The sequence below is a fragment of the Stomoxys calcitrans genome, chromosome 5 (genome assembly GCF_963082655.1).
Source record: "Stomoxys calcitrans chromosome 5, idStoCalc2.1, whole genome shotgun sequence".
NCBI lineage: Eukaryota > Metazoa > Arthropoda > Insecta > Diptera > Muscidae > Stomoxys > Stomoxys calcitrans.
The window spans coordinates 1,436,469-1,450,223 of NC_081556.1; the positions used below are offsets into that span (position 1 = coordinate 1,436,469).

The window sequence follows — 13,755 nt, forward strand, 5'->3', positions numbered from 1 at the left end:
ATCTTCTAATATTACTTCTTCAACCTCTAGAGGGCGCAGTTCTTATAGAAAGCATCATGTATATGTTATAGCACAGTAGAATGGTGTCCAAAAATCTTACAAACGAAAATTTTCAAAACCATTAATTATGGAATTTTGGAAAATTGCTGACCAAGGAAGGACACTATTTTCATAAGTCTACTTTATGCCACTGAACCGTATTGGGATACCTTTAGAATTTTTCGATTTTTGTTTAGAAATTTTTTCGAGCTAGAATTTTACCAAGATAGCTTTATTTCTTGGGTATTTTTGTACTAATTCGTCATTAATGGATTTACGAATGTTAGTGGCCAAATGTTTTTTTCTTAAAAATTATGATAATGTCTTTAATTAAACTTAAAAAAATATCCGCAGTCAATTTTTCAATATCAGGACTATCGAACTGTCACTATATTAACAATTGAAATTAAAATTTTCGTTCGACAAATGAATGTGGGACTGCTTTCACGATTTTACGGATTTATTATAATGACCTTCTACATTATCTACATATGTTCAACATTTTGCTTATGTCCTAACATTGGCTTGCATGTTATCAACGCACTTAAATGTGACTTATTTTTTATAAACTTACCAGTAAAATAACGAGCTGCAAGCTTGTTGATTGATTATTTTATTCTGGTTGTAAAAAACAATATATAATTGTTCATATTTTTTACTTAGTTGTTACAAAATTAAAAACTCATTTTTTGCTATTAAATGCAAAGGGATGACATAATCACCTTTTATTTTATGTTTTGTTTTTTTGGTGAAAATCCTGACTAAGCGAAGCTTCCTTTATCTTGGACAACAACTAGACACTTAATCGAATCTGACATGTCAACAAGACATTTTCACCTCTACTCTCTATCCCTCTCTGTCTGCCTTTTTGCACAAAAAAAAAAAAACATCGGCTAATGGATACACACACACACAACGAGGCACAAAAACGAAAACCGCAGCCCCACATAAAGGTTTTTTGCCAACTCTTTTTTTGCAATTTATAATGCATTTAAACATATTTTCATATAAAAATGTATGAATACATTAGTTGCACTTAACTTTTCTTTTGTTTTATCACATTTTTGGCTAGTTTTCACGGGTTTTGATCAATTTTTAACTTAAACTTTTATGAGGGCTTAATTTTGCGTGCGACCGGGTAAAGAATTCTAACGAAACTAAGGAGATTGAGCAACTAGTGGTAAATGAAGTGGGAAGGAAAGTGGTGAGAGCCATACCAATTACGTTGCCAAATGGTTGTCAATGCAATAAAAGAGAGCTTAGGTATTTTTTGTTTGCATATTGTTGTTGGAATTGATTAAAAGACAATAAAGAAAAGCAATGCAAGATAAAGCATTAATGTTGTTTTAAATTAGATTTAATATTGATAATAGAATTCTTTCAAAAACATTCTATATTTAAAACACCCTCGGGGAACTCGATCAAATACAAGTTACAAATTTTAAAGCAGGTACCAACAGGGCACTTAAAATCAAATTTCTGTAAAGGCGCCATTACACCATATGACATGTCAAACTTTGCTATTGCCAGAGTTGCACACATAGTGAGATACGAATGAAACTAACACATGAAAATCACTTTTCAAAATAGAACTGTTTTTTCTTCGATTAAAGCGTTTCTCTATTCCTTCAGACGAAAACATGAAGAAATCTGATGTTTTTGTTGTAAGCTGAATGAAATCAACGCCAAATTAAATTGTTTTCACAACTTTAACAATTTAAAGCCATAAAAAATCAGCTTTTGCTCACATTTTAAGGTTATGTCATACAAAAATGATGAATCGTATTTAAATTGGCAATTTTGACAAACATAGTGGAAATACCAATCATACGTAAAGAGTGACATGTCATAAGACAAGAAAATATAGCCTGATAAAATCAGCAGGTCTATTTTCCTTAAAATCTATTATCCAAAAAAATGTAAACGGTGAAAAATATCGCGAAAAGCGAATATAATACCAGCCTTTAAGGTGTGTTGTGTGTCTGAAACTTCTTGGTAGTAATTTTAAATGATTATATTCATAGGTTATCTTCTGAAAATAACCATCAAGTGTTTGCTCCAACCAGGCGTTGTCGTTGTTCAAATAATACAAGAATTTAGCCCTTTTTTATAGAACCTTATTACATTAAACAGCTTTCAAACTCATTTTTAAGTGGGAACAAAGTTAAATGTTTTTTAATCACAATTTCAATAAACGGATTTTAACATTGCAAAGTTCAGAACCCTTGAATTGCCCATAACAAATACTTTCATTTTGCAATTTAACATGTAAAACATTTTTTAAGAGTCGGCATCGCAAAGAGATTGGTTCGTAGTGACGATTTACTTTAATTTGTAACGGTTTTGAGGTATTCATGGACAGGAAATGTTTAATATTTCTACCAAAAGAAATGCAATGGAAATTTTTTCTACTCGAAACAATGCATTTTCGTAATTAGTTGCTATTGTAGAAATAGTTTTTTCATTTATATGTGGCAAAATAGGTATTTTCATATCATATTTCTAAATCGTCTTGGGTAACAAACGTTTCTATCCTTTATTGAAAATTTTTATTTTTTTTATTTTATGATATATTTACGGCAAATATAAACGAAACCTTTTTTAATGTAATAATTTTTTCGCTTCGAATAATGAGCTGATGAAATAGGGATGAATAATTTATAAAAAAAAAAATCTAAATTTACTATGTATAAGCCTATTAACAAAGTAGAGTTACCTTAGAAAATAACAAGTAATAGCGTGCTAAGTTCGGTCTGGCCAAATCTTATATACCCTAAAAAATGCATTATGTTTGTCAAGCTTTTGATATATCCATAGCCGGTCCGTACTTATCATGGCTGTTAGAGCACATAGAAAAATACCAACTCCAAAATTTCAGGCAATTCAAGTAATGATTGCGTTCTCCATCGGCTCATAAAGTCAAATTATATGGCAGCTATATCACGTTATGAACCGATTTAAACCATTCGTGGCACAGTTGTTGGAAGTCATACCTAAACGACACGTGCAAATTTTCCAAATTGAAAAAGAATTGCGCCCTTTTATATGGCGCCTAAATCAGGTTATGAACGGATTTAGACCATACGTGAAGCATTTATTGGAAAACATACCAAAACGACATGCGCAAAATGTCAACCAAATTGGATAAGAAGTGCGCCCTCTAGAGACTCAAGAAATCTAGTCGAGAAATCGGTTTATATAGGTTTGATTAGCTTCGGTTGAAAAGAGGGAGGGGATGTACATCCGCCTAAACGGCTTGTTTTGCGCTATAAATACTAAAAAAAAGTAACCTCGTAAAAGAAAATCGATATTAGGAATTCTATGCTAGTTACAAAATCCTTAGTTGTTTTGCATGACACGCCCCTAAGTTGGTTCATGTCTGGTATTGTGTCCCCACCTAAGTGCTGTTATCTGTTAGGAAAGGAAATGCTCCAACGTCTCATCATCTTCTCCGCATGCCTTACACATGCTATCACTTGCCGCACCGATTTTACATAAGTGAGCTCGTAGTCCTATGTGTCCCGTCATGATGCCAATAGCTATACTGACCTCCTTCTTACTTCCTTTCAGTAATAGCCTCGTCTTCTTACGTTCTGGATCCCCCCATAGAATGTTCACTGTCCTACCGACCGTTTCGCTGTTCCACAGGGTTGCATGCACATTCAGACTGCGTCGACCCGAAAGGCTTCGGTTTAACCAAGTTTGTTGATGGCAGTCCTCTGGCCTTCACTGCCCAATTCGTCTGCCTACTCATTCCGCCCTTACTCCGCTATGGCCCGCAATCCAAACGATGCGTATTTTGCCATCCTCAGAGAAGGCGTTATTCTCCTTCTTACACTGCAAGACTGTTCCTGATCTAACCGCCCTGCTTGTTATTGGCTTTATGGCAATTTTTACTGTCCGTAAAGATGTTCACACTCGACGTCTTCGCGATAGCACTATACCACCTTCGCATTCCGTGATCACCCGGATCCCCGCCTGCAGGACCGTATTATGGTCAGGCAGGCAGTTTATATAACAGATAAATCCGTTATGAACCATTTTGAACCACACCTGCCACAATTGTTGGAAGTCATTCCAAAACACCATGTGCAAAATTTCAGCCAAATCGAAAAATAATTGCGCCCTCTAGAAGCCCAAGAAGTCAAAACCCAAGATCTATTTATTTGGCAGCTATAACAAAACATGGACCAATTTGGCCCACTAGTGCAAAATTTCAAGCAACAAATTAACTCGTTCGAAAGTTTGCGAGGTTTCGACACACAGACACATTAAAGCTGGCAAAAAGTCAGCCACTTGAAACAATGAAATCACTAAGTCAAAAATAGAATCCAAATTGGCACAGGAAAAGATATAGACCAAACCACTGCAGGAATACGCCAGGTTAGAGAACAACCCCTACGGGAAATGGAACAGATCCCAAACCTGTCACGAATTAGGTCCTCTAGTGATAGGGACCGGTCCCAATAATCGTCCCTTACATGGAAAAAACCTATCACTTTTTTTGTTGCTCGAGGTGACGAATTGCCACCCTTCCAACACCGTAGGATAGGTCCTGGGACAGATCGAAAAGGATGAGTACACTTTGCAAATATTTTTAAAGGAGATAACATCAGTTAGCAAATATATTTAACAGATAAGCAAGTTTTAACAATAATTAAGCGACTTTTTAAAAAATAGTTAAGAATCATAAGTAATGGTGATTGAAACTTTTCATACCCTGTAGAGAATTGAGGACCAGGCGATGGTTTAATGAATTAAAGAAGTTAACAAATTGGTCTGCCAATTGCTGTGAAGGAAAATTAGATTAATTCAAGACTACACTTCACTTTCAATGGTATTAATATACGACTCAAACTATCAACTACTAATAATGACCCCAATAAAGGAAATAATTGAAAAAAATTTATAATTAGTTTTGAAAAGCGCAAGCCATATTGCAGCGAAAATTGAAACCAAGTGTTTAAGAATGTTTTTTTTTATGGGTCTCAAATATAAACTTATGACGTACTCCTGTTTTACATTTTATCATAACAAAGGGATGATTACTTTCGCTGTCATGTTTGTGTACCATTGTATATTAGGGTGCTCCATCATCGTATAATGATTGTGCAAGACCACTCAAAATGGTATTAAAAGAAAATTCCCCCATTTACCCAGGTAATAGGTCGCAGCCTGTTTGGTGGAATGGGGAACTTATGAAATTGAGGAAGACTACGAGGAGGATGTACAACAAGGCCAGTCGTACCATGCTAGTTACTGATTGGGATCTCGATAAGGAGTCCCAGAACTCGAGGTAAGATCGGCTAAGAGGTCCTGTTGGGTATGCTTCCGTGAGTCGGTGTAGGGGGTGAACGAGTCCTCTAGGAGAGTTTTATCTTAGGACTCGAGTTCCCTCGGGAGTGTCCTGAGACGGACGGAGTTTAGTTCCGAAACTCTTGAGATTCCGGCACTTCACTCCGGGTTCCTTCGATGTTGACAGTGGACTGGCGACTTCCGACGTTATGGATGTCCCTCGATAATAAAGCAGTGCTGATGCGCTGTCGTTTGTTCAGGGTGTGATAACGGTCGATTAATTCGTTTGAGCCCTCCAAATCAACCGGCTTGGATGGGATATCGCCTGCCATCTTATAAGAGCGGAGCCGATGCCATTAGGCTACTGGAGAGGATTTTTAGGGCTTGCGATTTGCTTGGTTTTGAGCCGACTTCGTTGTGGGAGCTTAGGGTCGCTTTCATTCCTAAGGCGTGGAAACCGGCTAACTCCCGCCCCAAGGACTTTAGGCCGATCAGTCTGTCGTCTCTCGTGTTGAAGACGCTTGAGAGACTGTTGTATAAGTACATCAGGGATATTTTTAACCCATCGTTAGTAAGCGGCTACCAGCAAGCCTAAACCAAGGGTCAGTTGATGGCGCCCTCCACGCCGTGGTGGGTTTCATAGAGGGGAACTTGGGGATAGGTGATTTCTCTTTGGCGCCCTTCTTGGATGTAGAAGGGGTTTTTAATAACGTGGAGTCGGGGTCCAAGGACTTTAGGCCTATCAGTCTGTCGACTTTCGTCTTGAATACACTTGAGAAACTGTTAGGCCTATCAGTCTGTGGACTTTCGTCTTGAATACGCTTGAGAAACTGTTTGATGCGTATATCAGCGATCTTCTTGACCGATCGACATCAAGGGTAGGTCAGTTGATAGTGCCGCGACTTCACTTTGGCGGTTTCCTTGGATATAGAAGGAGCTTTTAATAAAGTAATGTTGGGGTCCATTCGTCGCTCTCTGTTTATTTTGGGAGTCCCCCTCGTCTTGTGAACTGGATCGATATTATTGTTCAAGGGCAGAATTATCAATGTCTGGGATTTCGGTGAGGAAGATTTTGACCGGGGAGACGCAGCAGCGATTTTATCTCCCTTCTTGTGGCTCTAGGCTAATAATGGAATTATTAAGCCATTCAAGGAGGAAGGATTGAAAGTGGTTACCTACTCTGATGACGTCGTCATTTTCTGCAGGGGGTTTTAACCCCCCCTGGAAATGGTTGCCTATGCTGAAGACGTCGTCATTTTTAGTGGCGGTTGCTATCTCTCTTTTATCCTTTGAGCCAGAGCTGATGTTATTCACGAGAAAGAGGAGAGTTCAGGGGACCGGTTCTTGATGAAGTGGAACTGGCGCTCTCTCGGGAGGCTAATCCATCGCAACTCGATGGGCAGGAGTTGGGGACTTAGGCCGAGTACGGTTCACTGGATTTACACTGCTGTGGCTCGGGCAATCCTCACCTGTGGATATCTGGTGTGAAACCGGGCTCTCGAGAAGGTTTGTCTTCGCTGTATGTTGGAGAAGGCACAGTGTATTGGGGGCGGTGCTGTAATCGGGGGCAAGGGGAACTACCCCGAGAACAATGCTCAATGCGATACTTGACCTAAAACCTTTGCACTTGCACGCGGAATGCGCGTCGTTGAAGACTGCCTTCAGATTGAGGTGGCAGGGACATGGTGCTCTTTCGATTTCGGGCATTCGTTCGCATTGTTCTGCAAAAGGCCGCAGTCGTGGGTGAGGGTGGTTGTTTCGGGTGAATCTTTTTGCGATGGCGACCACGAAGTTGAGATTTGATCAGGAGTCGTCTCGCCATTCTTGCTCACATAGACATAGACTTCTGGATGGGTGCATTGTCTTTAAGGCAGAGGTTATTGCGATCTCCAAGGCCTTGGATGTGTTTCGGAATCAGAAGCGGCGGTTCTCTCAGTCTGTCATGATTTATGTGGACAGTCAGGCTGAGCTAAAGACCCTGGCTGCGGATCATGTAAGGTCGAGGCTTTTTGGGAGATTCAAGGAGCGTTTCCGACGTTTGGGAGCTGCTGGCAGGATCTTCGAAAGGCTGATTAACCTGAGTTTCGTTAAGAGGTGGTGGGGAACTAAGCGGCCGACTAGCTATCCAGGTTTGGCTAGCGGGATGTGCGATGCCAATCTGTGTTAGCTGTTTGGGATGGTGGATTAATACTATGACGAAGTTGCTGACTTGGATTGTTGAGGTTGTTGTTGAGGGTTCTGACCGGCCACTGCAATGTCAGGTTCCTGACATAGCGATTGCCTCGGGAAGATGAGAAGGATAAGAATTTTTGCAGGGTCTATTGGGATGAAGAGGAGTTGGAGACGGTTGAGCATCTGCTGTGCCAATACCTCGCAATGCCAGGGAGAAGGCGTAGGATTATGGCTGCAATCCTTTTCTGAATACCCTTCATCATGAATCGCATTTGACAGGTTCTTTGAATGATTTTTCAAATATAAAGGACATATTACGACTTATTACGACTGATGAAAGCCATAAAAAATACCGCGTTTAAAATTTCAGCCAAATCGAATAATAATAGCGCCCTCAAAATATAGATTGATATGGCTCACTTATAATCCCAATCAACCAATAGGAAGTTTTTGTCTTACATTTAGAGTGCCTAGTTTTATTCCTTTGAGAGTTAGCGACAGACAGATGGACGGACGGACAGATGGACGGACGGACAGGCGGACGAACATGGCTAAATCGCCTTAATATGTTATGGGGTCTTAGACCAATATTTCAATGTGTTCACAAACAGAACGATGAAGGTGAAGGATATAAAATGGAGGAGACACTCTAGTGTATCATCGCATATACTACACACGTACAGCTTCATGAACACTAATGGTGGTTTCACAATAAAAGTTTCCTTGGGACAACTGAAGGCTTAATTCAGTACATCGAATAACAGACTACCTACACATAGCCGTGGATATTTTACAAAGGCTCATACTCACATCCATACATATGTATGAGCCTTTATATGTGCCATAATACATCAACATGGCAACTATTGTTGCAACACAATGGGCAACCAAATAGCAAGGACGGCAGCCCAGTTCCTGACAGCTGCTTCGTTAGCATTCATATTTTTTATGTTGATCATTAATAGAAGAAAAAAAGAAAACCTAGTGCTACTCCACCACTCCAGCGCCCAGACTAGTCCAGGCCAGTTGATGACGACTACAATGATGATGAGGATGGATGCACGGATGAATTTCACGGCGGCGGCAAAGGCATGCATGGTGATGTGATGGTGATGGTGGTGGTGGCGGCGGCTGGCTAATCATGGGTTTCCGTCACGCTGAACGGGAAGTGAACAGGGAAGGAAAGCACCCTTTCCACATGGCCAATCAGAATTCACTCTCTGATCCATACATACTCACACACACACACACTATTGCAGTCCAAGGTAGAGAGCACGTTTAGCTGCGGATGCACACTGCTGCCGCTCTCATCCCCAAAATGCAGTCGCATTGTTTAATCGAACTAACATATTGAGGGGCAATGACAAAGACAGCCATACTCATAGCCATATAGCCTTACTCTTCTCTTCGGTCGAGAGCAAGACAAGCTTTGATCGTTGCCATTGCTGCCAACCACCGTGTGTGAGTCGGGCAAAAAATAAAAGCCCAAACGGGTTTCTTTTGATATCAAAAGACGCCCCTTTATCAGAGCTGCGAGAGAGTGTGCTGGGCCGCGCTCTATTTCACACAGCGGGTCATCTCGCGCATTCCGTGCTCAGCCGCGCAATTTGGCTTCCAATCGAACGCAAACCAGCAGTTGTTGTGAGTTTCCAGTGGGCATTGTGATCTTGCCGCGACTTTATTAATTCATGCTCGCGCGCTCTTTAGTTGTTGGCCAAGTGTCGTGCTGTTTCCACTGAATTCGATTGTTGACGCGAACCATCGACGAGACGAACGAAACGACCCAAATGAAAAGTTACGGATTCAACGAAGCAAACGAGTGTCAAGCAAAGTTTACGATTCACGATAACCAAATGCTGGCATCCGTCGGTGGTCGCGACTGAAAATTCGTTTCGATGCCAAGTGAAAATAAAAAAAAAATATGAATGACAGCTTATTTTGCTTGTCTCGAAAAAGTTTTGATTATTAATTGCAAAAAAGGAATTTACAACAAAAGAAAAAAAGAGGCTAACGCCAATTCGGGTGCTGTATGGCAAAGTGCAATTTCTAAGCCTTGTACCAAGGGATATAATAAGTGGATTGTTTTTTTCGTTAAATTTTCTTGAAATTTCAAAAGTTTTAAGGGGAGAACAAATCGTACCCTAAAATGGATATGACTGGGGCTAATTCGCTGAATATGCGGCCATTATTTGCGGGCTATCCTTTCCAGGGTAAGTTGTAGAAAACACTAAATAACAACAATACTGCATAACGTTGTGATAACCTCTACAAGGTTACGGATAAATATATCTTCGCCATAGTTTAATACAACCTTTTATGGATAATCGAGTTTTTTGCATGGGTACATCTACCGACTACTCAATTAACCATTATTGTGTGTTGGTTACTGGCATTATAACTAGCAAGGCATTCAGAAACTGTCCATGGAATCAATTCCTAAATAGCCGGTAATAATTCTACCTGTCGACAACAAAAGGCTTCCGACATTACTGCCAAAAATCGTTGAGTTAGTAGTCGGTATTTATTGACACTATATAATAATCAGACATTGTGGGAGTTACTTCAGTCTTGGACTCTGAGTAAGAATAAAATGTGAAATGTTTGAAAAAAATGACACAGCAATAATACGAATATAATTTTGAAAAGTTTTAACGGAGATATAAATTTGCGGTGTTTTGTAACGCAGGCACCTATGATGATCATGCTTTGATACCACCGTTACCAGGTTGCATCCAAATTATGGAAGTCCGAAACGCTTCCCGAATCATTAGTAATCATAAGTGAGAGAGAGGGCGCTTAAGTGAGCCCTTTCGAAGTAATCGTAGCACTTGCTGGAGCACCATTTATATATTTTGTTAAGTCTACGCCTCCAAAACGTCAAGTTTCCAACAAATGATACTAATGATCCTTATCCAATTTAAATTCACAAATTCCAATCTCAACGATAAGCCATCTTTCCAAGTCCGAATAGAGTTTCGCTATGCGAATTTTTCAGTGGAGAAAATAGCAAACACCAAAAATTTTTCTGATCTTCTTGTCAGAATTCGAGCCCAGACGATCAGCGTTATATCCTTTAAACCGAAAATAATCTTGGCTTTTTAAAACCAAATCAATATGATTAATTACTTTGTGCCTCCCAATTATGAGTATTTCAGCCAGCAAAAAAGCAATATATTAATTTAAACCAGACAGCTTATTGGCGTGAGAGAACTTTGTTTATTACACCCATTTTCGTTTAAAACAGTGATCCGGTCCGACAATTTTTTTCGTCCGCTCCCGCTCCTTTACAATTAAATTGACTATTTTCACAGCTTCATAGGGCAAGAGATACACATATTATTATTGCCCTTACGTTTACAACACTAAGCAATATTCAACTTCGATTATATATATTCATGATTGCCGTCTATATCGGACTATATCTTTATAAAGTCCCCATATAAACCGATCTCCCGTATAGACTTTTTGAGCCACTAGAGGGCGCAATTCTCATCCGATTTGGCAAAAATTTTCTGTTTCTTGTCAAGTATTGTCCAATAGGTCCATAACCATAGCTCCATTATAAACAGATCTGCCGATTGTTTTTATTGAGCCTTCTGAGAGCATAAATAATTCTTATCCGATATTGCGGACATTTTGCATAATTTCTCCTACGACCTAAGTCTTTTTTATATATAGACTTTTTGAGCAACTAGAGAGCGTAATTCTCATCCGATTTGGCAAAAAAAACGTCTGTTTCTTGTAAAGTATAGTCCCAATGGGTCCATAACCGTATAGTATAGCTCCCATATAAACAGATCTCCCAATTGTTTTTCTTGAGCCTCTTGAGGGCGCAATTCTTATCCGATTTTGCTGAAATTTTGCATAATTCTCCTACCACTTCCAACATTTTTCCAAAGTATGGTCTGAACCAGTCTATAAACTGATAAAACTCACATATTATCCGACCTAGATCGGCCGGGCCGCATCTTGTGTAACCACCACTATGGATTCCGCTAAAAATTAATCCTTAGTAACTGAGTTTGTTTTTGAATTATTTTGGTCTTAAGAAGTCATATCTGGATATCAGTACTTCAGTGGGCCTATTTCACCATGTTAAACAGGTAACTTGTGTCGTATGGTCCCTGGTTACAATCGGGATATACATCCTGCACGTCGGCATCAATACTTGCTCTGTAAAAGTTGAGGAGGCTGCATCTGCCGATTGGTGATTGAGCCAGAACTACTCTGTTTGTCAATTTCTTTAGGTGTAATGGGAGGCGGTCGTTCTCCAAGGACCACAATCACCCGGTAGCTATTCATCACATCTGCTTCCGTGTCTGCATGAATGTTGTCTAGGCCCGCTTGATCTAGACGTTGTTTCTTATAGCGCTGGACCTCATGCTTTAAATCAGGCAGATCTACCTGAAGGCTTCTGGGCGGTGAATACCTATTCACAAGAAGATTATTTGAATGGTCTCTGTGATAACATCCCAGAAGGTATTGCTTAGAAAGCATGTAGTTATGTCTTCGCACGGTTAGGATCTTTGTCTCCTGATGAAGGTGGTCCACATGAGAACTAAGGAGATAACCAGTCGCATTTCGAAGAGCAGCATTCTGACAGATCTGAATCTTATTCCACTGCGTGTCACATAGCTGACCGGCCAATTGCTTTGTACGTGGTTAAAAAGTTTTCTTTGTTAGCACCCAAGTGCTGCCGGACCTTAAGGACCTTGCTCCTTCTTCTGACCTTATCGCAAATTGCAGTGGTATGTGAGGATAATTTGTAAGAGCTATCAAATGTGATATCAAGTATTTTGGTACACTTGATGGTCGGAATCATTACTCTATCGACTTTCACATTAAGCTCATGTATCACCTCAAGCGAAAATCTTCAAATATCTTGCAGTAAAATAAGTGGCAATTTCGCTAAGGTAGACGTTTAACCTATCGCAGATGTCATCAATGGAGAGGGGGCCTGAAGCCATGATCGTTCAATCGTATTATGATACGATCTCTATGCCGTCCGAAAGAGGTGGAATGTGGTATAGAAAGAGGTTAAACAGTGTCAGAGATATCACCTCGCCTTTGGCAACTCCATGTTTCACTCTACAGTGCTTCGACTTCTTATCCCTCAATTCCACAAATGACTGGCGACCACACAGATAATACGCGACCCAGCGTTTCATGCCTAGAGGGCTGGAGGGACGTTTTGGCGATGTCCTCAAATGGTTTGGCATGGCTGACCTTTCGAATGCCTTCGATAGGTCCTGTGCCATGAGGACCGTCTTATCACATGGCCTGCGCTGATTGAAGGAAGGCCACCGTAGCGCAGAGGTTAGCATGTCGCCTATGACGCTGAACGCCTAGGTTCGAATCCTGGCGAAACCATCAGAAAAAATTTTCAGTGGTGGTTTTCCCCTCCTAATGCTGGCATCATTTGTGTGGTACTATGCCATGTAGAACTTCTCTCCAAAGAGTTGTCGCATCGCGCCACGCCGTTCGGACTCGGCTATAAAAAGGAGGCCCCTTTTCATTGAGCTTAAACTTGAATCGGACTGCACTCATTGATATGTGAGAAGTTTGCCCCTGTTCTTTAGTGGTATGTTCATGGGCAAAATTTGCAATTTTGCACTGATTGAAGTTAAGGCAAATATATGCGGTGTTGGTATGCAAAGGAGTCCATGCTGATGCTCGGCGAATGGAAATTTCCAACGAGGGTGGGAGTAGTAGTCCCTCAAGCGTCTGGGCTGCTGGTGAGAGTAAGGAGATCGGTCTGTACGATTCCCCCTAACTCGGATCCTTTCCAGGCTTCAGTAGCGGGATCATTCTGCCCATCTTTCAGACAATGGTTATTATAAGTGTGCTAAAAGACAGGTTGGGGACAGTCGGAAGATACTTGACTCCAGATAAAGGAGTCATTCAGAAAAATGCATGAAATCTTTATTTGAATCAATAATACGGTCCATATAATTTAATTTTTGAAGATTATTTCATGCAAATGTTGACCGTGACTTCGTCTCAAATGGTCCATCCGCTTAGTCCAATTTGGCATACTCTTTCCAATTTTTCGCAGGTATCTCACAAATAAATGCTTCAATGTTATCTTCTAATGCGTCAATTGATGCGGGCTTGTCTGCATAGACATGAGCTTTAACATAGTCCCACAAAAAATAGTCTAAAGGCGCTAAATCGTACGATCTAAGCGGCCAATTGACCGGTCCCGAACGTGAAATAAAATGTTTACCGAACTCGCCTCTCAATAAGTCC

General features: G+C 40.4%; 1 protein-coding gene across 1 annotated transcript in view; it reads left to right on the forward strand.

Moving 5' to 3' along the window:
- The first annotated feature begins 9,063 nt into the window (after positions 1-9,063).
- Positions 9,064-13,755, forward strand: part of LOC106082363 (protein gooseberry-neuro) — a 37,231-nt gene continuing 32,539 nt past the window's right edge. Inside the window, exon 1 of the mRNA XM_013244822.2 lies at positions 9,064-9,716. Coding sequence (XP_013100276.1) covers positions 9,653-9,716 — 64 coding nt within the window. The 5' untranslated portion in view covers positions 9,064-9,652. The remainder of the gene's footprint in view (positions 9,717-13,755) is intronic.